The 20629-nt window shown below is 57.0% G+C and overlaps 2 protein-coding genes across 7 annotated transcripts; one reads left to right on the forward strand and one right to left on the reverse strand.

Moving 5' to 3' along the window:
- The first annotated feature begins 4404 nt into the window (after positions 1-4404).
- Positions 4405-13512, forward strand: RUNDC3A (RUN domain containing 3A). 5 transcript variants are annotated; one of them, XM_032321403.1, is made up of 11 exons: positions 4405-4773; positions 8476-8591; positions 8956-9104; positions 9292-9377; positions 10353-10442; positions 10550-10630; positions 10715-10880; positions 10970-11127; positions 11537-11674; positions 11789-11895; positions 12920-13512. In XM_032321403.1, the coding sequence occupies exons 1-11, from the start codon at positions 4667-4669 to the stop codon at positions 13060-13062; spliced, it is 1341 nt and encodes a 446-aa protein (XP_032177294.1). In that variant the 5' UTR covers positions 4405-4666; the 3' UTR covers positions 13063-13512. The 5 variants fall into 5 exon arrangements, with proteins under 5 accessions (XP_032177294.1, XP_032177289.1, XP_032177291.1 ...); XM_032321398.1 differs by having other exon boundaries at positions 4581-4773; positions 8968-9104; XM_032321400.1 differs by having other exon boundaries at positions 4581-4773; positions 8971-9104.
- A 638-nt stretch (positions 13513-14150) lies between these two features.
- On the reverse strand, positions 14151-19050 carry SLC25A39 (solute carrier family 25 member 39). Of its 2 annotated transcripts, none has more exons than XM_032321405.1 (12): positions 18908-19050; positions 17472-17571; positions 17279-17338; positions 17106-17150; positions 16726-16835; positions 16291-16358; positions 16024-16148; positions 15667-15840; positions 15241-15350; positions 14945-15026; positions 14784-14864; positions 14151-14692 (listed from the first exon to the last, which is right to left on the reverse strand). In XM_032321405.1, exons 2-12 carry the CDS (start codon positions 17554-17556, stop codon positions 14577-14579), a joined length of 1056 nt encoding a protein of 351 aa, XP_032177296.1. In that variant the 5' UTR covers positions 17557-17571; positions 18908-19050; the 3' UTR covers positions 14151-14576. The 2 variants fall into 2 exon arrangements, with proteins under 2 accessions (XP_032177296.1, XP_032177295.1); XM_032321404.1 differs by having other exon boundaries at positions 16726-16859.
- Between the last annotated feature and the right edge of the window lie 1579 nt (positions 19051-20629).

Consider the following 20629-nt stretch of genomic DNA (forward strand, 5'->3'; position numbering starts at 1 on the left):
TCTGCTGCTACAGGTTAGCCAGATCCTATAGTCTTCCCATTGCTGGGACAGTACTTCCCCACATGGTTCCCCACTTCTCCACTTGGTTCCCCACTTCCCCACTTGGTTCATGGTGATGCTTGACCACAGTTATTGGTTTAGAATCACAGAGGGGATCAAGGTCCAATCTTGAAGAGGGCACGTATCATCTTGCGAGGCATTTGCCTCAGGGGAGAACTTTGCATGGTATCCAAGCAAGAAGAGGCTGCTCTCTTCCACAAACAAGAAGAGGCCACTTCTGTTGGCCCAAAGGATTCAGGAAAGCCTGGGGCTTCCTAGACAGATGATCCCATACCAGGTCTGAGGGTCCTACTCTTTCTCTACTAGGGTCATGTCTTGCTGCATCTTTAAACATATCATTCTGCTGTTCTTGCATTCAGATTATGGGATTGATTCTCAGCACAGTCTGACCAGCACAAGCTGCGGATGAGAGCTCCCTTAAATGCTGCCATAAATGCTTTCTGGCTCTTACACTGTACCCTGAGTTGATAGTTGGCTGAAGTGAGTCTCTCATTGTTGTCTTTTAGCACTTTGATGGCATTTAGCAAATGCATTAACTGGCCAATCCCACAATCCTTGTAATCATCATTTCCCTCTTATGTCTCAAATACTAGTAGCGCATCCCCACATTCACCATGGTGGCAGGGATGTGTGGTACTCTAGAGGATGTCAGGGCTCTGCTTACCTCAGCAATAGAATCCTTATTGCCATCTGGAAGGTGAGTGGTCCAATTCCAGAATCCTATTCTGGAGATCTGCTTCCTAGGACCACCTCAAACACCAGCTCTATTTTGGGGGGTTGCCCTAGAAGTAGAACCTAAGTCAAGGATTCAAAAGCACGTATTTGAGAAACAATGCTAAGAACCACCAGGAAGCAGTGGGAAAGTAACACCGGGAAGGAGAGGAGGTCAATAAAGGGTATACTGTCAAGCAAGGTAAGCATGTGAACCACAAGAGCTTAAAATGCTGTTGGGAAGCTCAAGGAACCATTGAGCCTCAGGACCTTCCCACGTGAAGGCTGAGGGAGGTGAGGTATTTATTCACTGATCCCCATCCAGTATTCCCCGAAGTTTGCTCTGGATGGGAGACCATTCCCCAGGACTTTCAACCTGCCCAGTGTTAGTAAGGCAGGCTTCAGTGGCCAGAGAAAAGCCCTCAGGGAAAGAACTGCAGTTTTTCTGGCAGTTGGAGTTTCTTCCAGTGTACCCAAGGGCCTGGGGAATGGGGAAGGAGCATGGAGAACACTGACTACACCAAGGGAAGAATGCTTTTAAGCGATGCAACAATGGTTCCACTCAGCTGGAGATTAAGGCTTGCTTGGGGCTCAGGGCACAGAAAGAGGTTACCTTCTGGGGTGACTATCCTAAATACCAAGGGTTATTGAGTTGCCGCTACACAATGATGGTAGGGAGGATTATGTCTAGAACTCATGTGATTCTCTAGCATGACTCTTTCTTCTTCCAAGTCCAATACCGAAAGTTAAAGAAAAAAAAAACAAACAAACAAACATAGGAACTCAATTCTAAGGACTTAGATTCATGAAGAAGGAAGGTTTGGTCACTTGACCTGGTTAAAAAACAGTAACAACAAACTGAGCTTTTGGCTAAGGGCAAAGTGAAAATGAAATGAATGAGTAATGAGGGAAGAGAAGAGTTATAAAGATCAACTTATGACAAGTTACGGAAATAAGGATTGTAGAAGCTACTGGTATTTTCTTTTCCTTTTAAGATTTATTTGAGAGGAGCACCTGGGTGGCTCAGTGGGTTAAGCATCTGCCTTTGGCTCAGGTTATGATCTCACAGTCCTGGGATCAAGTCCCCCATCAAGCTCCCTGCTCAGCGGGGAGTCTGCCAGTCTCCCTCTCCCTCTGGTTGCTCTCTGTCTCTCTCAAATAATCTTTTTTTAATAGGAGACACTAGAGAGAGATGGAACGTAGGAAGAAGGCAGAAGAAACTATCTCTCCATTTTTCTGGTTTTGTTCAAAGTTGCTCTCTCTCTCTCTCTTTTTTTTTTTTAAAGATTTTATTTATTTATTTGACAGAGAGATATCACAAGTAGGCAGAGAGGCAGGCAGAGAGAGAGGAAGGGAAGCAGGCTCCCCGCTGAGCAGAGAGCCCGATGCGGGGCTCGATCCCAGGACCCTGGGATCATGACCTGAGCTGAAGGCAGAGATTTTAACCCACTGAGCCACCCAGGCGCCCCTCAAAGTTGCTCTCTTGTTGGAAGTAGGCTCCAGTCTTCAGCTTCTTCCTGCATGCCAAGAATCATCTTTGTAGATGGCTCCTTTGAGGACTAAGCAGCAGACCACTGATGACACTGCCTGAGTAGAGTCCTACCTGTGGGTTTCTTGGGTGCAGTAATCCCACCTCTTCTCTTTTGTTCCCTCAGCCCTTGTTGCTTCATCTAGTTACTAGTTCTATGGTGTCTCGGTGTTCTCTTTCTCTTTTTGCTTTTAGCCTTCTAACTTCTGTATAACCGATTCCCTGTATTAAATCTCCTCTATCTGAAATACATGATACAGTTTCTATTTTTCTTACTAGGCTCCAGCTGATACACAAAGTTACCCTCAATCGTAGACTAGATAAACTGTAGTATTGACATGCATTGGAATAGTATACAAGGAAAAAATAATATGGAAAGAATAGAAAGAATAAAAAGAGAGCAATTTATTTTAATAAAGAAACATTAAACTATATTTTTATTGATGGACATATAGGTGATAACACTATTAAGAAAAGCAAGGAAAGGATTATCACAAAGGTAAGGGTCATGGTTATCTCTTGGGAGTGCGGATGAAGACAAGATCTGGGAGAAGTACATGGGAAATCCTGAGTTCTTGACAACTTTCTATTTCTTGATCTTTAAGATGATGACACAGATGTTTGTTATGTAAATTTAAACTTTAAATTTTTAAATCTTTAAACTGAACCTATGTATTTTATGTGCTCTTACGTGCATATAACATATCCTGCAATTAAAAAACAAAAGACCATCATGATTGGCATTGGCTCTGTATCTGGAGGCAGGAAGATGGTAAGAGGGGCTTCTAGAAGTGAAGTAAGAAGGGAAAGGCAAAGGGGGAAGGGAAAAGACCAAGTCTAAGGTCCCAGAAGCCAAAAATTGAGGCTGAGGTTGAATGGACATGAGATTTGTGCCGGAAGCCAGGACTTTTTGCCCTACCCCCAGGGAGTCAGACCACGGTTGTGAACTTGTACAGTCCTTTTATCTCTTCCTCCTCTGATCGTGCCAACAGAGGTTCCCTGCCTGCTGATCGTATTCAGATGTTGGTGCACATCTGAATCAATGTGGAGACATAAGACAATACGCTAGGAAAGTGGAGTAAATCTAGCATATGGGTAGAGTTGGTGATTAGGTATCAGCTGAGCCCTAGGATGGACATTCCTAAAGCCAGGTGGGGAACCTGGGTGGACCCCCTCTTAAACAACACAGAAAGATTTCTGTAGGAGCTGGGGATTTCAGTGTATGAAAGAGAACAGGTTGAGTATAGGAATGGAGCAGGTGAGACCAGGGAAGAGAGAGCAACCGGGGCACAAGAAAGCCAGACCATGCATCCATCTCCTTCACCTCCCCCTAAAAGATGCAATCAGCTTTGGGGGCCCTCTTAGCCTTGCAGAGATTCAATGCAGCAATGTTGGCAGCCATGGGGTTAAACCTCAAGCCAGCTGCCCTGGGGTGATGTGAGGGGGTAGGACTCTGAGAGAAAGCAATGCCTTGGCACCACTATGGGTATGAGTCCTACTGCTGGGAACCACCACAGAACCCAGGCCCGTAGCTGCCAGTCTGGTCTCCCTGTCCTGAGTGGTTCCAGGCCCTGGGCTCCTACAGCTTGTTCTGGATTCCCATCCCCCATCCCAGGAGCTGTTGAATCCATCCGTTGGTGCTGACAAGTCAAACACCAGATATGCAGTCTCTCCGACTACCCCTTGGCCTCCTAGGTTAGCGCACAGGGGCCACCTGCACTCTCTGGACGTAGACCTGGCCCCGGCCTCGCTGAGATACACATACAGAACAGTTGGAGAGGCGGGGCTGGGATGAAGGTGAGGACCTCCTTTCTCCGGCCGCAGGAGGAAAACCGAGACACCACCGATCACAGGTCAGAAACAAGAGAGTTTCGTCGTCGGAACTCAGAGACGCGAGGCGAGGGGTCCCCCGCCCTAAGTGTGGGAGTGGAGAACAGGCCAGATGCCCCCTCTTTCTTCTTCCAATCGCTGCCTCTTCCGGGGACCCCCTCCGCCCTCCCTCGGGCCCCAGCCCCCACCCCCAAATTCTGCATCCTCTGCGGATTGGTGCCCGGCCTGCCAGGGGCGGGGCCCGAGGGCCCTGACGTCACCGGCCGAGGGGGGCGGGCAGTTAAGGGAGGGGGTGACGGGCCCCGGCTCAGCACCTCGGAGAGCTCCCTCCCCGGCCTTGTTTTGCTCTGGAATCGCCGCCGGGGGAGGGTGCCAGGGGGCCGGGCAGCGGGAGCAGCGGCAGGGGGATGGCCGTGCAGGGATCAAGGGGCCCCGGCGGGCAAAGGGCCCAGCTGTGATCCGACGGGGGAGGGGGCCGGGGCGCCAGGCGGGGTGGGGGGGGGCAGCTGGTGGCGGCAGCAGTGGCCGCACATCTGGATGGAAGCGAGCTTTGTCCAGACCACCATGGCTCTGGGGCTGTCCTCCAAGAAAGCGTCTTCCCGCAATGTGGCCGTGGAACGTAGGAACCTGATCACCGTGTGCAGGTGGGCGCCGCTGGCGGGGGGTGGTCAGGGAGAGGCGTCGGGGCGGGCTGCGGAGATACGGACTGAGCCTGCCGGCGGGAGGACGCACGGCAGCCGCGGATAAAAGGGAGGAAGCACAGAGTTAAGATAAGCGTGTCCACTGCCCCTCAGGCCCAGACCGGGAGGGGCTTTGGAGGTCTGGTCCCTACCCTTCTAGGCCAAGTCAAGGCCTATGCCCAGCCCGCGGCCTGGGGGGTGAGGGGTGTTTAATTGGCACTGCAGCTTCCTGTGAAAACCAGGAAGTGACATTGTGTGTGAGGGGGAGGGGTGGGATGGCTGGTTCCCTTGTTGGGGGCGGGGGCCGGGTGGGCAGGGAAGCACTGAGGAGTAGCAGCGTGAGCGCCCTCGCCCTCCAAGCGTACCCTGACTCCCATCCGTATCAGACTGGCCTCTCTGGGGTGGGGCTTCCTGAGAGATTTTCCCATGCTCCAATCCGGGAGCAGAGATCGGTGCCCTCCTCCATCTCTGGGCAGCTGCAGCCTGTGGCAGGGTCAACTGGGGATGTGGGCAAAGCCCCCGAATCCACCCAGTGAGGAGTGAGGGGCATTGGGCCTGTCATGGGAAGGACTGAGGGTCTGACTGCAGAAGCCTGGGTCTCCTGGGTTCAAGGGAGGAGACTGGGAGGGCAGGGCCATTGGTCCCTGAGGGTGGGGCTGTCGCAGTGTTGGGAAAGATTCATCTGCTTTTTTGGGGGCCCAGGAAGTGAACCTTCACACCTCAGCCCTGCAGTGACTCACCCTCACTGCCCTGCCCTTAGCCACCAGTGGCCAGCTGCTCAGCCCCTGTCCCTCAGCTTCACCTGCCCTCCTCTCTCCCTCTAGGACCACTCCCCCTACCCCCATCCCCCCACCAGCTGCCTTCCACCCCCTGACATGCCACCTCTGAGGGCAGGGTGCTCCAAGTGCAGGGCTCAGCTGCTTTGCCATCCCACCTGCCTACACACAGGCCTGGGCCCTGCTGCTTCCCCCAGGAATCAGGGCTCACCTGATGCCCTGGCTCCTGCCTCCCATAGCTCCTTCCCAGGTTTCTGAGCACACGCCCAGCCATCCTGCCTCTGTCTCACACCATTATATCCTAGTCCCTAGAATGGTGCTATGCACATCAGACCTCTATAAAAATGCCTGGAACGAATAGAAGGAATGAGTGCAGCAATGGCCCACCCAGACCAGAGTACAGGCCAACGCTTCCATCCTCACTCCTCAAATCCTGCCAGTGTGGCATAAAACAAAGCTTTCTGCCTTTGGGGCCAGAGGATCCTAAGGTCAAGCTCTTACTTCATCCATTATTAGATGTGCAACCATGGGGAAGTTTCCTAACCACTCTGGGCCTTGGGTGCCTCATCTTCCCCACAGTAGAAGTAACAGCCATGCTGGAATAGTAACGGCATAATTCCGGTAGGAGTCTAGCCCAGTGCCTGGCATATGGAAATAGCCCGGCCCTGATGATGTCCTTTCTGTCCCTGAGAAGAAGATACTTCTTTCTCTTGCCTGCCTTCCCCAGTGTTGGGGAAGTGGGGATCTCCCTTCGGCATACCCCAGAGCACCAGAGGTTCTGGTGGATTGGAAGTGGGCTTAGACCTGCCATGGGAGGGATAGTTTAGGAGGTGACTGGGGGCATGGTAAAGGCTCAGAAACCCCTTGGGCCTCTGCCACCTCATCGCCATCATGTGGTTCGCCTCCAGCTCCCAGAACAGTTCCCTTTAGCAGGCCAAGGGCTCCCCTGGGCCCTGGCCTCCCTGTCTCCATGGTAACCTGCAGCAGCCGCTGCACCTCCTAACAGGGAACACACCATGGGGTTCCCGGGGGCGATGGCCAGTTCTACAGCACCCCTGATGAGGGATGGCAGATGGCCGCCGTGCTGAAACCAGCCCCAGGCCCCCACTGAGGGCTGACCCAGATGACCAGAAAATACCATGATGGGGGGTGGTGTGTGCTACACAATGAGGCCCAGCTAATGTCCCAAACACAGCCTCCTTCTGGCTGGGCCAACCTTCCCATGAATGGCCCTGCTCCTCGACACCCCTGCCCAATGGGCTATACACAGGCTCCTTCTCCCAGTCCTTCCTGGAGTCTGGGGCAGGTACTATTATTCCCGTTTGGGTCTCAGAGAGGTTAAATGACTTGTCCAAGGCCGCAAGGTATCACACGGGAACAGGATCTGAGCCCAGCAGTCTGCCTCCCCCCTACTACAACCCCACACTTGATCTGGCTCTGAATTCAGGCCGGACCAGCTCTAAGCCCAAAGAGAAGGGAGGGAGGTCGACTGCCTCCAGTCTGCCATTGGCCTGAGAGCCTTAGAGGCCAGTGCTAAGGGCCGAAGCCTGCAGAGTGGAAGGCAGAGGAGGCAGGGGCTTCTCCCAGACCTCGGTGATTGTGACAGCCAGCAGGAGGCCCCAGGATGTAGCAGAAGGAGCAAGGGCTTTGGGGTCAGACATCCATACTTGACTCCTCACAAGCCCTGTGACTCTGAACAGATCAGTCAGCCTCTTGAACCCTCAGTCACCTTATCTGTAACATGGGGAGGATGCTAAGAGGACCTACCCCAGAGCTGTTGTAAGGCTGGGTGAGGAGTACATGCTGTGCTTGGCACGTCACAGGGCTTGATAAGCTTCCGGGGGAAAGGGCAGTGCCAAGCAGCCCCCGTATCCCTGGGTACCCCACTTCAGCTCTGCCGCCCACAATAGGGCAATAATGGGAGGTTGGGAGCCTCGTCCTCTTTCCAGCCCCACCCACTGCAGGGATGGCAGGTGGAGATCGCAGAGGGAGGGGCTGCAGAGGTAGCTGAGGCTCCAAGCAGGACTGCAGAGAGGGATAAGGGGTGCTGGTCTCCACTGCCTTCCTTTGTTCCCCTCCTCTCTGAGAAGCCAGGTGTCTGGGCCCCTAAAACCCCTCCCAGAGATTTGCTGCCAATGCCCCCTCCCACCCAGTGTGTGTGTCAGACCTACACCCTGCACACACACATGCACACACACACACACCCCGCCCCAGCCCAGCTCTGCACTGCCTGGTTCTGGGCAGCTGGTGTGTGGGCGACCAAGCTGGGAAGGAGAAGGGGGAAGGGGGGCATCCGTGTGCTAAGAGCCCACCTGGCCACCCCTGCAGGCCCACGCTCCATGTGCTCAGCTTCAACTCACATGCCCTGGCCCAAGTGACCCCCCCACCCCCGCCCAGGGAGGGATGGAAATTTGTTCCAGCAATAGCAGAAGATAGCTCCGGGCAGGGGTACAAGCCCACTTTCGAACTCCTAGCTGACCCCCAACACACACCCATCAAAAACGCAACCCCAGAGCAAGGGCAGGAAAGAAGGGGCTTTGGGACAGTCCCCTGACTCCAAGGGCCTCCTCTGCCTACCTACTATTCTTTCCTCTCTTGTACCTTATTCCTGAAGCTTCCTTTCTCTGGCTGTCAGCTCTCCTGTCACCTGTTTGTCCATCAGTCTCCCGCCTGCCACTCTATCACTCCCATGTCATAGCACCTCTGTGGTCACTGTGTGCCTCCCCTGCCTCTCGCCTCCCTTCCCTGTGCCTCCCCACGTGACCTCCCTCTTCATGACCTCTCCTCTGCCCTTCTCTCCCTCTCTTCGCCCAACACCCCTCCTCTAAAAATCCATTACTCTGTCTTCTCACTGGACACGCCGCTGTCCCCTTTCCCGACCTCTTGCCAGGTTCTCTGTGAAAACGCTGCTGGAGAAATACACAGCGGAGCCCATCGATGACTCATCCGAGGAGTTTGTGAATTTTGCAGCCATCTTAGAGCAGATCCTCAGCCACCGCTTCAAAGGTGGGCCCAGCTCCCTGTCTCCCGTTGTCCAGCCCTCCCAGGCTTTAGCTTCCAGCCACCCGCTCTGATCTTTCCTGTGGTTTTCCCATCATTGATCCTGGCCCCAGTTCTGGCTGGGCCATGCACACAGCTGGGAAGAGGGGAGGGGGTCTTCTGGCCACATAGGTGGGTGCACACAAGCCCCATCAGTGGGCGTGCTGGTACATGCTAGCGTGCTTTCTGTGTACAGGTATGTGGGCGCATGTGTTTGGGATAGGAGCTCTGTGCAGGTGGGGCTGTTAATACTTAGCATGTGTGTGCCCCATTACATGGACCCTCTACAAACTCCCTGGTTTTGCTGAGCCCCCTCCCTGCCCTGGCTCAGCCTGTGCCCCAGCAGGTCCAGTGAGCTGGTTCAGCTCAGACGGGCAGCGGGGCTTCTGGGACTATATCCGGCTGGCCTGCAGCAAAGTGCCCAACAATTGTGTAAGCAGCATCGAGAACATGGAGAACATCAGCACAGCCCGAGCCAAGGTGAGGGGCCTTGATGGGCGGGGCCGGGCCAGCTGTTGCTTGCAGGGGATACAGGTGGGATTTGCCTGCTCCTTGTTCCTCAACTCTGCCTACAGTCACTGGGTGGAAGAGCCACAGGAGGTCTAGACCCAATGGTGCACTCCTAAGTCCCTTCAGGGCAACAAGTAAAGTTGAATGTGCTTTCCAGGGCCGGGCGTGGATCCGGGTAGCACTGATGGAGAAACGAATGTCAGAATATATCACCACAGCTCTGCGGGACACCCGGACCACCAGGTCAGACCCTCTCCATCAGCTCAGACCACAGGTCCCAGTGTGCGAGCTCACGGCCTAACCATACTTGATCCTTAAGTTTCTGGAGCAAACTTCAGTCCCTGAACTACAACTCCCAGCATGCCCTGCTAGGCTCCCTCTCCCAGACTTTCCTCTGGCTGAGGAGCTTGCAGTCCCAGACAGCCTTTAGCATCACCACCATTTCTTCCAAGTCACATTCATTCTTCTCTAACACTCCACAGTACTGATCTCATGCACAGCTCTAACCTCGGCATGCCTCTGAACAAGCCTCAACTATGCATCATTTTATCTGTTGGCCTCGTTCCATGACCTGTGACACAGAGCCCTGCCTACTTCCCAAACAGTGGCAGCAGTCTGTACTTGCCACCCGTGGACTAAAGTCCTGGTGTGCAGAGCCTGAGTCCCTGCACTGTGGGTTTGCAGAGAGATTGGGTCTCAGGGGCAGGGGTCACAGGCAGGATGGGTGTTTGCAACAGAGTACAGTCGGCAGTATGTGTCTCCCCGCCCCACCCCGCAACCCAGTGGTCACATACAACCTGATGGTTTTATACCGTTCTATCTCTAGTCTGACCTCACATTTCAGAGTTCACATCAACACGTTTTTGAGCACCTTCTGTATGTCAAGCACTAACGATGAGAACTTGTTTCCTGACTGTATGGATCTGAATGGTCCCATAATTGGTGGGAAAGGGGTAGTTCAGAGGATCAAGGAGAGTATTCTCGGGGAACACACGTTCTAGTACACAGGAGACACAGTGGGCGCCACTCTGAGGGAGAGCCAAGATCCACACTGAAGGGTGAGCAGGAGAGACATACCTCCTTCCTCTAGGAAAGGTTTGTAGTGAGCCAACAGGAGAAGTCCTGAGGGCTGGGGCCTCCCTGGGCGGATGAGGCTGCGGCACCGTCAGTCCCTCAATACCCAGCCTCCCCCGAACCCCCAACCCTCTACCCCCGCAGACGTTTCTATGACTCTGGAGCCATCATGCTGCGGGAGGAAGCCACCGTCCTCACCGGGATGCTGATCGGATTGAGCGCCATAGACTTCAGGTGGGGTCTCGGGGGCGGGGGCGGGGACGGAGGGAGTTGAACCGAGGATGTCCACACTCCCGTCCCGTCAAGCCCGCCCCCCCACCCTGTGGTTCTCCCGCCCCCAGCTTCTGTCTCAAGGGCGAAGTGCTGGACGGGAAGACCCCCGTGGTGATCGATTACACACCCTACCTAAAGTTCACCCAGAGGTGAGCCGCGCGTGGGTGCGGGGCTGGGGGAGGGCGGGCAGGGGCAGGCAGGGCGGGCCGTGCCCACTGCGCCTTCCCCCCAAGCTACGACTACCTGACGGACGAGGAGGAGCGGCACAGCGCCGAGAGCAGTACGAGCGAGGACAACTCGCCCGAGCACCCGTACCTGCCGCTCGTCACCGACGAGGACAGCTGGTACAGCAAATGGCACAAGATGGAACAGAAGTTCCGCATCGTCTACGCGCAGAAGGTGCGTGCCGCGCGCCGGGGGAGCGGGGGCGGGCGGCGTCCGCGGGGACACCCGAGTCCCGCCGCCGGCGCTGAACCCGCGTCCCGCAGGGTTACCTGGAGGAGCTGGTGCGCCTGCGCGAGTCGCAACTGAAGGACCTGGAGGCGGAGAACCGGCGGCTGCAGCTGCAGCTGGAGGAGGCGGCGGCGCAGAACCAGCGCGAGAAGCGGGAGCTGGAAGGCGTGATCCTGGAGCTGCAGGAGCAGCTGTGAGCGCCGCCGCCGCCCAACCCCTGTCCTCCCCGCCCGCTTCCCACCCTCGCCGCGTCCCCGCCACCCCGACCACATCGCCCCCGCTTTCTTGATAACAGCAGCCAGCGCCACCCACCGCCAGCATCAAACCACTGATTTGATCAAACCTTCACCTCCACTCCAAGACCCCCTCCCTGGTGAACTAAATTGCCCTCAAAATAAGATCCAGCGACCCGACCCCCCAAAAACCGGCTCCCCACTTCCTCCATCGGCTAGCATGGCTGCAGAACGTTACTCAGAAAGACCTCATTTGTTGCTCAGAAACTGTGGACATGATGGCTTTCCCTCTAAAGCACCCCTTCGGCCCCTCTTTCCCCACTTCTGTGCCCTCTCCTAGTCAGGCCTGACCCCTCCTCCCCATCCCAGGACAGGTCTGATCCCCGGTGACCACGTTCCCCTGGCCCACGGTTCCAAAGACCTCACCACGCCCCTGGTCAACCAATGGCCATCCCTGGGAACGCTCAGTGGGGCAGAGGGCACCAACAACCCCAAGCTGTACCGGAGGTAAGCCTCAGCGGGGCTCAGCTTGGTCCTCAGTGCAGGTCCTTACTGGGGAAGTGGGGCTGGTAGGGGGTCTGGGGGACTCTGCCTGCACATCAGCCCTCTGCTCTGCTCCAGACACAGTTTCATGAGCACGGAGCCACTGTCAGCTGAAGCCAGCCTGAGCTCGGACTCCCAGCGCCTGGGAGAGAGCAAACGGGACGAGGAGCCTTGGGGCCCCATCGGTGAGCCCCCCAATCCAGCACCCAAAATTATTTCAAGAAGACTGAGGCCAGGCCATGGGGCCTGCGGTGACCCTGGCCGAGTCCCTCCTTCACTGAGCCCTTCCAGGGGAGCTTAGCATCGCATTTAAGAGCTTGCTTTGTGGTGTCGGGCAGACCCTGCTGCAAACCCCAGGCAGCACCTCTTCCAGTTGTTCGAGCTCCGTCCCTGGTCCGGCACTTCACCTTGCCAAGCCCTGCTCATCAGTAACACGGGGCTGCTGGTTAATCCCCAGTGTAGCATTGTTGGGGGCTCCGTGGCTCACAGGTTCCTGGGGAATTCTTTGCCTAACTAATTTGCTCTTATCTCATGTGCTCTGTGAACCGCTTGCCTGACCCTTGTTTCCCCCTTTTCTTTGGCTGCCAGGAAGCTCAGAGCCAAATTAGTGGCTCCCTTCAAGCGAATGTCCGGGACTTCAACGCATGCATTTTGTGTTGCCCTCCCCTGGCTTCACCTTGGTTCCCTACCCTAGTTTTCCTGGGGCCTGGACTCCTGCCTTTTCTTTCCCAACACCACACTGTTCTGGATGACTTTAGATCTTCTTTGAGACAAGGCAGGCTGTGGACGTGGAACCCCACCACACTGTGTTTGTGATTGTCTGTGTGTCTGTCTCCCCCACCAGACTGTGAGCTCCGTGAGGGCAGGGACCGTGTCTCGTCCGTTCTCTGTATCCCCAGTGCTTGGAACGGAACAAGTGCTCACCGCGTGTTTAATAAACAGACAGAGAGGATGAACCTCAGGGGGAGACAGAGACATAAACTGACGATTACAATACAGTGTCCCGGCACTGGGCATGGCATGGCCAGCTGCTTACCCCGGTTTACTTGAAAATACCAAATGCTCCAGAAATGAGGAAAATCTCCAGGGGGAGTTGGGGGGGGTGCTGACCTGAGGGCTACCCTTCCCTCACCTTCGCCTGCACCCCCCTTCCCCAGCTCACACACAGGCAGACCGGTTGGCTCGGCCTCACCCGCCCTCTCTCCTCAGGGAAGGACCCCACGCCCTCCATGCTGGGCCTCTGCGGCTCCCTGGCCTCCATCCCCAGCTGCAAGTCCCTGGCGAGCTTCAAATCCAACGAGTGCCTGGTGAGCGACAGTCCAGAGGGCAGCCCGGCACTGAGCCCCAGCTGAGGAGCGGCGTGGGCAGTGCTGGCCCCCCCTGCCAGGGGTACAGGCACAGAGTCCCCCAATCCAGGCCACTCTTCCAGAGAACTTTGGCCACCCAGCCATGGGTCTCTTACCAAAGGCACCCTTTGCTTCTTGCCCGTTTTAACTTTCTGCCCAAGGGAGCAGGAGCTGCAAAGGGAAGCTGCCTGGGCCGGCACGCAGGGGCACCACAGGCTACAGGGTGCCCGGGGAAACCTCGTACCATTCTTCTGGGGACCCTGGCACCTGGCTGGCTTCCTATCGGACTCTTCTTCGCTCGTCCCCACCGCCCTCCTCAGGAGCTGATGGCCCAGCCTCAGCACCCCACCCCCCTGCCTCTCCAGTCCGACCCTGTGTATGCCCCAGAGTCACTCCGTCCTCAGCCCCAGGGCAGGGGCTCTGAGGGGATCCAGCAAATAAAAACCAGAAGACTGAGGGCAACTTTGTCTGTGGGGGGCTGGGACTGGGAGCTGTCCTAAGGTGATACAATTCGGTAGAGCCCGTGCTGGGTCTGTGACCGGGGTGATGGTAGACCAGACACCACGGGTGTGCCCCCCACGGGAGCAAACTGGTCAGAACGATTGAGGAAGTTGGGGTGCTTTTGTCCTGTCTGTCCAGGGAAAGACCACAACATGTCGGTGCCCCATTCAACCTGACGCTCTTAGTAACTTGATTAGCCCCCAGCAGGGAAGACATTGAACAGCCCAAGGGCAGGACAGAGGCAGCCAGCCCTGGCAGGGCCCTGTTCTCTGAGACTTTCCTCATCCTGAGGGATTCAGCTTTGGCCCTGAGTTGCACCCCCAGTGAAACATCAGCCCTCTGCTGTCACTTGGGAGGGTATCCGTGGGGAGAGGTCTTGCCACCCTCCCCCGTGGCTCTAACACTACCCGTCACCCCCTCAGCTCTGGGTCCTCACGCTGACCCAGCTCTAAGTTGGCAGGGTGTCCTCTCTGTGGATACCACCTGGGTCGTCAGAGCCAACCTCTGGGTCCCTTCCAGGCCTCCTCTGTGCAAGCCACTCACCAAGTCCTCCTCCTCCCCACCCCTCCCCACCCCGCAGTCACAGGCGCTAGTGAGAGGTTCATCGTCTTTAGATTCAAGGAATTCACAGGGACGGCGGGGGGGTGGGGGGGCAGACTACACCAGGCCCAGGGTTTGGTGGATCCCAGGAGCAGACCCCGCTACAGCAAACACACAGGGAAACGGTGGCAAGGGAGGGGACAGAGAGCAGATTTGGTCTTGAACTTCGGTTAGGGGTGGTGGTGGTGGAAAAGTGATTATCCCTGGGGCTTGGGAATGAGAAACAGCAGGAATAAAGCTGTTTTTGGGAAGGGGCGTGGGCAGGCCTCATGGGGCAAGCCCCTACCCCTAGGACTCGTAGTTGAGGGGGATGGGAAATGAGGCCCCTCCCCTCAGTGCTGAGGACAAGGCACTTGGCTCAGTCTCCTTCGGCACCCCCCAGCCACAGAAGAGATGGGGTCCTTGTCCCCCGGCTCCTTCTAAGAGCCCAGAGGCTGTTCTCTGTTGAGCTTCTGGAAGAAGCCTTTGCCAAACTCGTAGGTGCTGATCATGATGGCACAGGAGGGAGCAGCCTTGATGATCCTTGGGAGAAAGCCTGCAAAGGGAGTGGGGGTTAGGGTCAGAGGTCAGGACCCCAGGGGGCCCCAATCCTTCCTGAGCTTGGACACATACACACACACACTCACCTGCAAAGAGGCCCCTGGTGCCCGACTCAGCCCGGATCCTCCGCAGCAACAGCCACGTGGAGTCGGCGCGTGGGGGCGTCACTGCAAACATGAGGCACAGCCAGGTCAGGACCCCGCCTGGGTCCCCACCCGCACGGCCCCGCACCAGCCAGAACCTTCACCTCTCACAGCCTCCACTGCTCCCAGCGCGACCTGGCGCTGAGTCTTCACCACGTCAAAGGGTAGAGTCAGGATGGCCGCCACCTGGTGGGGTGGGGAGAGGGCTGGTCTCAGGTCCCAGGACCCCCTCCCTCCTGTCCAGCCGAGCTCTGCCAGCCTTAGCTAGGGCTTCACTAGGCAGGGTGAGCTTGCTCCTCAAGAGGGAGCTACCCAAGCCCGTCTCCCTGGAGTGCCTCCCACAACTCTCGGGCCTCCCAAGGCCACACGCACTGGCCTTGTCTGGGCCCAATCAACTCACCGTCCCTGAGATGCCGCCAGCCACGAAGCTGATGCCCACAGATGGCTGGTCTTTTGGTCTGAGCCCACTCAACCAGCTCTTCACCAACTCATAGTTGAACCAGTACAGGGCTTGGGGATGTTGGGGAACACTCATTAGAGTCAGGAAGGGCAGCAGGGTGGCCTCAAACCTCCCATTTTTCACCCCCGCACAATGCAACGAGCCCTTCCTCTGGAGAATGAGGACTGTCTGTGGCGGCCGGTTTCTGTGACAGATCCTCCGTGAGAATTTTCTCCTGGAAACCTCGGTGACTACCCCACCCGCTGAACCCATTTCACAGATGAGATATTCAAGGTCCAGAAAAGCAACTTCAAAGTCAACACACTGTAGACCACCTGTATGTCATCCAGAGGCTCCCTTACCCCACCCCCCGCACCCAACTCCTACCTGAAAAGGGCACATCCCGAAGGGCAGTGGGGCCCCAGCCTAGCCACAGTGAGCGCCAGCCGCCCTGGGCCATGGCAGCTCGGACACAGGATCCCAGCTCCCGGTAGGACACGTGCTGAGCCTGCAGCTTTGTCCGCACCAGCTCCAAGGGGCTGATCACAGTCACAGTGCCCACTGCAGGGGAACAGTACGGAGGGGTCAGCTCACAGGGCCCGATAGACACCGCCTCTCCCGGGATCTAGGGGCCCAAGAGATCCCTCCACCCCTAAGCTGCCAGACACTAGAGCTGGAAGCCCGCACCGGGCCCCGGCAGAGCTGGGGGTCAGAGAGAGATCAAGGGCCCCGGGCTGTGCTCACAGCGGGCTAGTGCGCCAGCCACCATGGGGGCGTAGAGATCAGAAGTCAGGGCTCGACCACAAAGGAAGGTCTTGAGTTGGTCATACGCGGTGAAGTAGATGGCAGTGGCCGGCACAGTCATAACCCTGGGAGCGTGAACAGACGTTAGCTGAGACTCCCAAAGGCTCCCAACCTTCCAGGCGCCCCCACCCCAGCCACCATGACAGGAGAGTAAAGGATCAGAGCAGGAGAGCAGGGAAAAGCAATGCGCGGGACTGGGAGACTCACAAGGTGGCTGGGAGGCCGCTCCACAGGGTCCTGGTGCCCTCGTGTCTCACGATCTTCACAAAGGCGTCCTGGCCGCACAGACACCAGCCCACAAGGAGGGAGAGGGAGGAGGAATGCGAATGAGTCCTGTGATGGGGCCCACCTGGACTGGGCCCCAACCTGATGCCCTCACCTCCGCCCGCAGCCCTGGGTCCTGCTGGGAGGCAAGAGCCCCTCAGGCCAGCACACGTGCAATCGCCCGTTCAGCTCCCAACAGACTCCCGCTCACCCTTCAAACCGCAGAGAGGTACCACCTCCACCGGAGAGCCCTTCCCAAGCTGCCCCGGCTACTGCTACTTGCTTTTCACCACCCACTCCTCCTTGGGTCTCCCACCCGACCGAAGTGAATCCCTCCAGAGCACTCAGATTCAAGGCGGGGGCCCAGCCGCTCCTCACCACGGTGCCGGTGAAGCGGGTGGGGTCCTGAAACCAGGTGGCACAGCGGGCACCGTTCGGGCACAGGTAGAGGGGCTCCAAGACCCCGTTGCAGTACAGGAGGCACTTCCCTGTGGATCGGAGAGAGGAGGGCACTGGGGAAGGGAAGAGGGTATTAGGAGGACACTGCCCTGGGACCCCGCAGGGAGGGGGGTGAGTCCCATCCCTTGGAGGCCAGCACAGGCCATGGTCCCCAGGTGGACATTCTTGTTCAGGACACAGGGCTCACTGGTAGGACCTGGAAGTGTGTGGTAGGGCTGTGGGCACTCAGGTCCCCTGGGGAGACTGGGCCACTCCATGCCCTGGACTTTCACAAGCTCCCTGTGGTTTGGGGAACTCACATTTCACGTAGGGGAGGCTCCAGAGTCTGGAGGGAGGCATCAGCTCTAAAACACAAGACAGTCCCTTAAGTCAGAAGGCACCCCCCCACCCGCCGACCTGTCCCGGGTACCCCATCTCTGGGAGATCTTGGTTTTGCCCAGGCCCCTTCTGGGCTCCAAGTCTAGGCACTCACCGCTGGCCATCGAGGGGCGCTGAGACTGCAGGCGAACTTTCACCACATCCAGGGGCGTCACTGGAGAAGAAGGGCAGGTCTGAAGGCTCCTTTCAGGACCCCACAGTTGACCCCTACCCCAGGACCAAGTCGCCTCCAATCTCTGGCCTGTCCCAGTCCCCAGCTGTCCCCTTCCCACCTCCCCAGATCTTACTGAAAAGGGAGGTGACCACAGCCCCAGTGCCCGAGGCCACCATTTGTTGGAGGGGGCTAATGCCCCCAGGGTCCTGGTCAGCCATCTTGTAGCTTCAATTCTGAAAAACAAACAAGTCCATTGGAACCGCCACTCACAAAACAAAAACCAGTGGGAAGGGGAGACATGAGGCAGGGGCACTTTGGGATCTGACCCAGCCCTTTACCTGAATTCACCCACTAAATATGAACTCAGACAATCCTCACAATTACCTTTTATTTTTATTTTTGAAGACTTTATTTATTTGAGAGAAAGTGACAGCACCAGCGGGGAGGAAAGTGAGAACCAGGATCAGGGAGCCCAATCGGGGCAGGATCCCAGGACCCTGGAATCATGACCTGAGTGGAAGGCAGAAGTTTAACAGACTTAGCCACCCAGATCCCCTCACAATTACATTTTATTTATTTATTTTAAAAGATTTTATTTATTTATTTGACAGAGATCACAAGTAGGCAGAGAGGCAAGCAGAGAGAGAGAGGAAGAAGCAGGCTCCCTGAGGAGCAGAGAGCCTAATGTGGGGCTCGATCCCAGGACCCTGGGACCATGATCTGAGCCGAAGGCAGAGGCTTTAACCCACTGAGCCACCCAGGCGCCCCCACAATTACATTTTAAAGCAATTTAGTCAACTCTACTTTGCCAGTGGAGAAACAGATTCAGAGAGGTGAAACGACCTGAACAAGGTCACTCTGGGAGCAGACAGGAAGGAAACTTGGGTAGTTACTCATTGGTTAAGAAACAACAACGGTCCACTGTCATTCCCCCTTGTGAGTAACACGGAATTACTGTGCCCCCTCATTGGGGAAGGCGCCCCGTCTGGCCCTGAGAACCCAAAGATCGATCAAACGCCTGAGCCCCCTCCTAAGCCCCCCACTCCCCAGGCGGGCAGTTCTGTGCCCAGTCACCGGGAGTGGACGGTGGGGCCGAGCGATGGGGGAAACGTGTAAACAAATCTGATGGCCGCGAAAAGACCGTCCGCTCTCGGAACTGAAGGCTGGGTGCCCGGCTCTCCCTCCCGTACCTTCCCGAGGCCGGAAGGGCCAGTCCCTCAGGCCTGGATGGGAAGGGCAATCTCTCTCTGCTCTCTCTCCCCAGGACAGAGGCCGGACAGGCCTGGATGGGAAGGGCAATCTCTCTCTGCTCTCTCTCCCCAAGACAGAGGCCGGAGGTTCGACCAAGAGAGCGGGAAGAAGGTGTGCGAAGACAGGATATCCCCTTGCTCCTCGGAGCAACCCCGTCGCCGCGCGCAGCGGACGCCGGATGGGACGACCAGATCTGCCTGACATCTCGAGAGTCCGGGACCCCAGCCCAATCCCGGGTCAGGTTCCCCGGGACCTCCGGAGGCCCATCTCCGCCCCTGCTCCCTGCCAGGCCCTCAACCCCGGTCCTGCTCTGCCCACCTGACTCCAGGCCAGTGCTCGCGCTGCACGGCGCCCGGGGCCCAGCGGGCCCATGGCAGCTCCGCGGCCGGTGTGCGGTCCGCGCGCGCTCGCCCCGCACCAAGGCCGTCGCAGAAGGCTCCCAAGCCCGCCCCGCCCCCAGGACCGCGCCGCGAGGCTCCGCCCTCCATCGGCCGACCAGCTGCATGCCCGGAGTTCCATCGGCCCCGCCCACCAGCCGCCGCTCCCGGACCCGCCGCGCCCCACTCCCAGCGCTGCCGTGCGCCGCGGGTACCCGGCCGGGCCAGCGCTCCAGGCAAGGTCGTGGGTCTCCACTTTGCGCGTGACCGGCGGTAGCACCGCAGTTAACTGTGTATTCTCACAAACTCCATCCCACCAGTGCCCTGGCCGAGCGTTGTCCCGGGATCCCAGCGCTGCCTTTATCTTGCCGGGCCAGCGTGGGTAACGCGCTCTCCGCCTCTTCCTCAGCGTCCTCATCTGCGAGAAGGCAGGGATTTGAATCAGTTCTTCCAAGGCCACGGGGATATCAAATAGCGATGACAAATAGTTACCCGCCAGGCTCCTTGCTGAGGCTTTACAACATTATGGCGACCTACCAAACAGGAATTAGCATTATCCCCATTTTACAGGTGATCCACTGAGGCGCATCCAAAACCAGTCGGCAGACCGCTGGGTCCCGTGCGCCCGTGGGCGCTGGGATTAGACGAGGTGCGACTCGGGCCAGCCAGGCTGGGGCAGGGAGAAGGTTGGCCCGGGAGCCAGGAAGCCAGGAAGCCCGGGGTCAGCCGGACTCAACTTAGTCCCACCACCGCGTGGCCTTGGGCTAGTGACACCACTACTCTGGGCCTCGGGTTCCTCCTTCCCACAATGAGAGGACTGAGTACGGTGGAAGAAGGGGTCTGACATTTTTTCCGTTGGTTACTCTCACAACATTACTTCTATGCCCCCAAACTTTTAGAAATATATTATTATTTGGTTCGTTTTTACAGAAGATGAAACTGAGGCTCGAAGTTTTAGTGTCTGGAGTTCGAACCTTCCAGGGACTTTACCCTGCACCAGGCTGCCTCCCTGGGCGACAGGTGGGCTTAAATACTGCGCTGGCGTCTCTGATCGCGCTTCTCAGGGAGACAAATCTGTCTCCCATGCAAGCCCCGCACCAGAAAGCCCGCCACCTGCCTCGCCTTTAAAACTTTTGTGCGGTCCTAATTATTTGTCCGAACACAGAAAAACGAACACGGGGTGCGAGCCTGCACCTTTAAGAAGGGACAGCGTGACTTTGACGTCACCAGGTTCTCGGGCTTAAGCCGCCCAGCCATTCAGCGCCCGCGAGGTTTGCACATGGATTCTAAGGGGCCAACCATCAGCTTTCCCTGAAACTGGCTTTACGGCTCTGAGAGGCTTGGCAGCCCAAGTTCGGGGGCGGGAGAGTGCAAACAGTAACCGGTGAAGGGGCTGCTGGTCGAAAGGGCAGGACAGAAGGTGCCCTTTGCATTCCCTTTCCCCCATCCAGTGGAGGTCTGAAATTACACAAAATCATTTTATCAACTGTATGTTAATGCCATAACCCAGTTTCTATTTCGGTCTTTCATAGCCTCAAAGTTAGGGCTTACCTGAACAGTCCCCAGCCCACAGCCACTCTCCCCATTTTACAGAGGAGGAAACTAAGGGTCACAGGCATAGTGATTCCTAGTGTATAACGGAACCAAGACTTCTCCTGTGCAA

The sequence above is a fragment of the Mustela erminea genome, chromosome 18 (assembly GCF_009829155.1).
Source record: "Mustela erminea isolate mMusErm1 chromosome 18, mMusErm1.Pri, whole genome shotgun sequence".
Taxonomy (NCBI): Eukaryota; Metazoa; Chordata; class Mammalia; order Carnivora; family Mustelidae; genus Mustela; species Mustela erminea.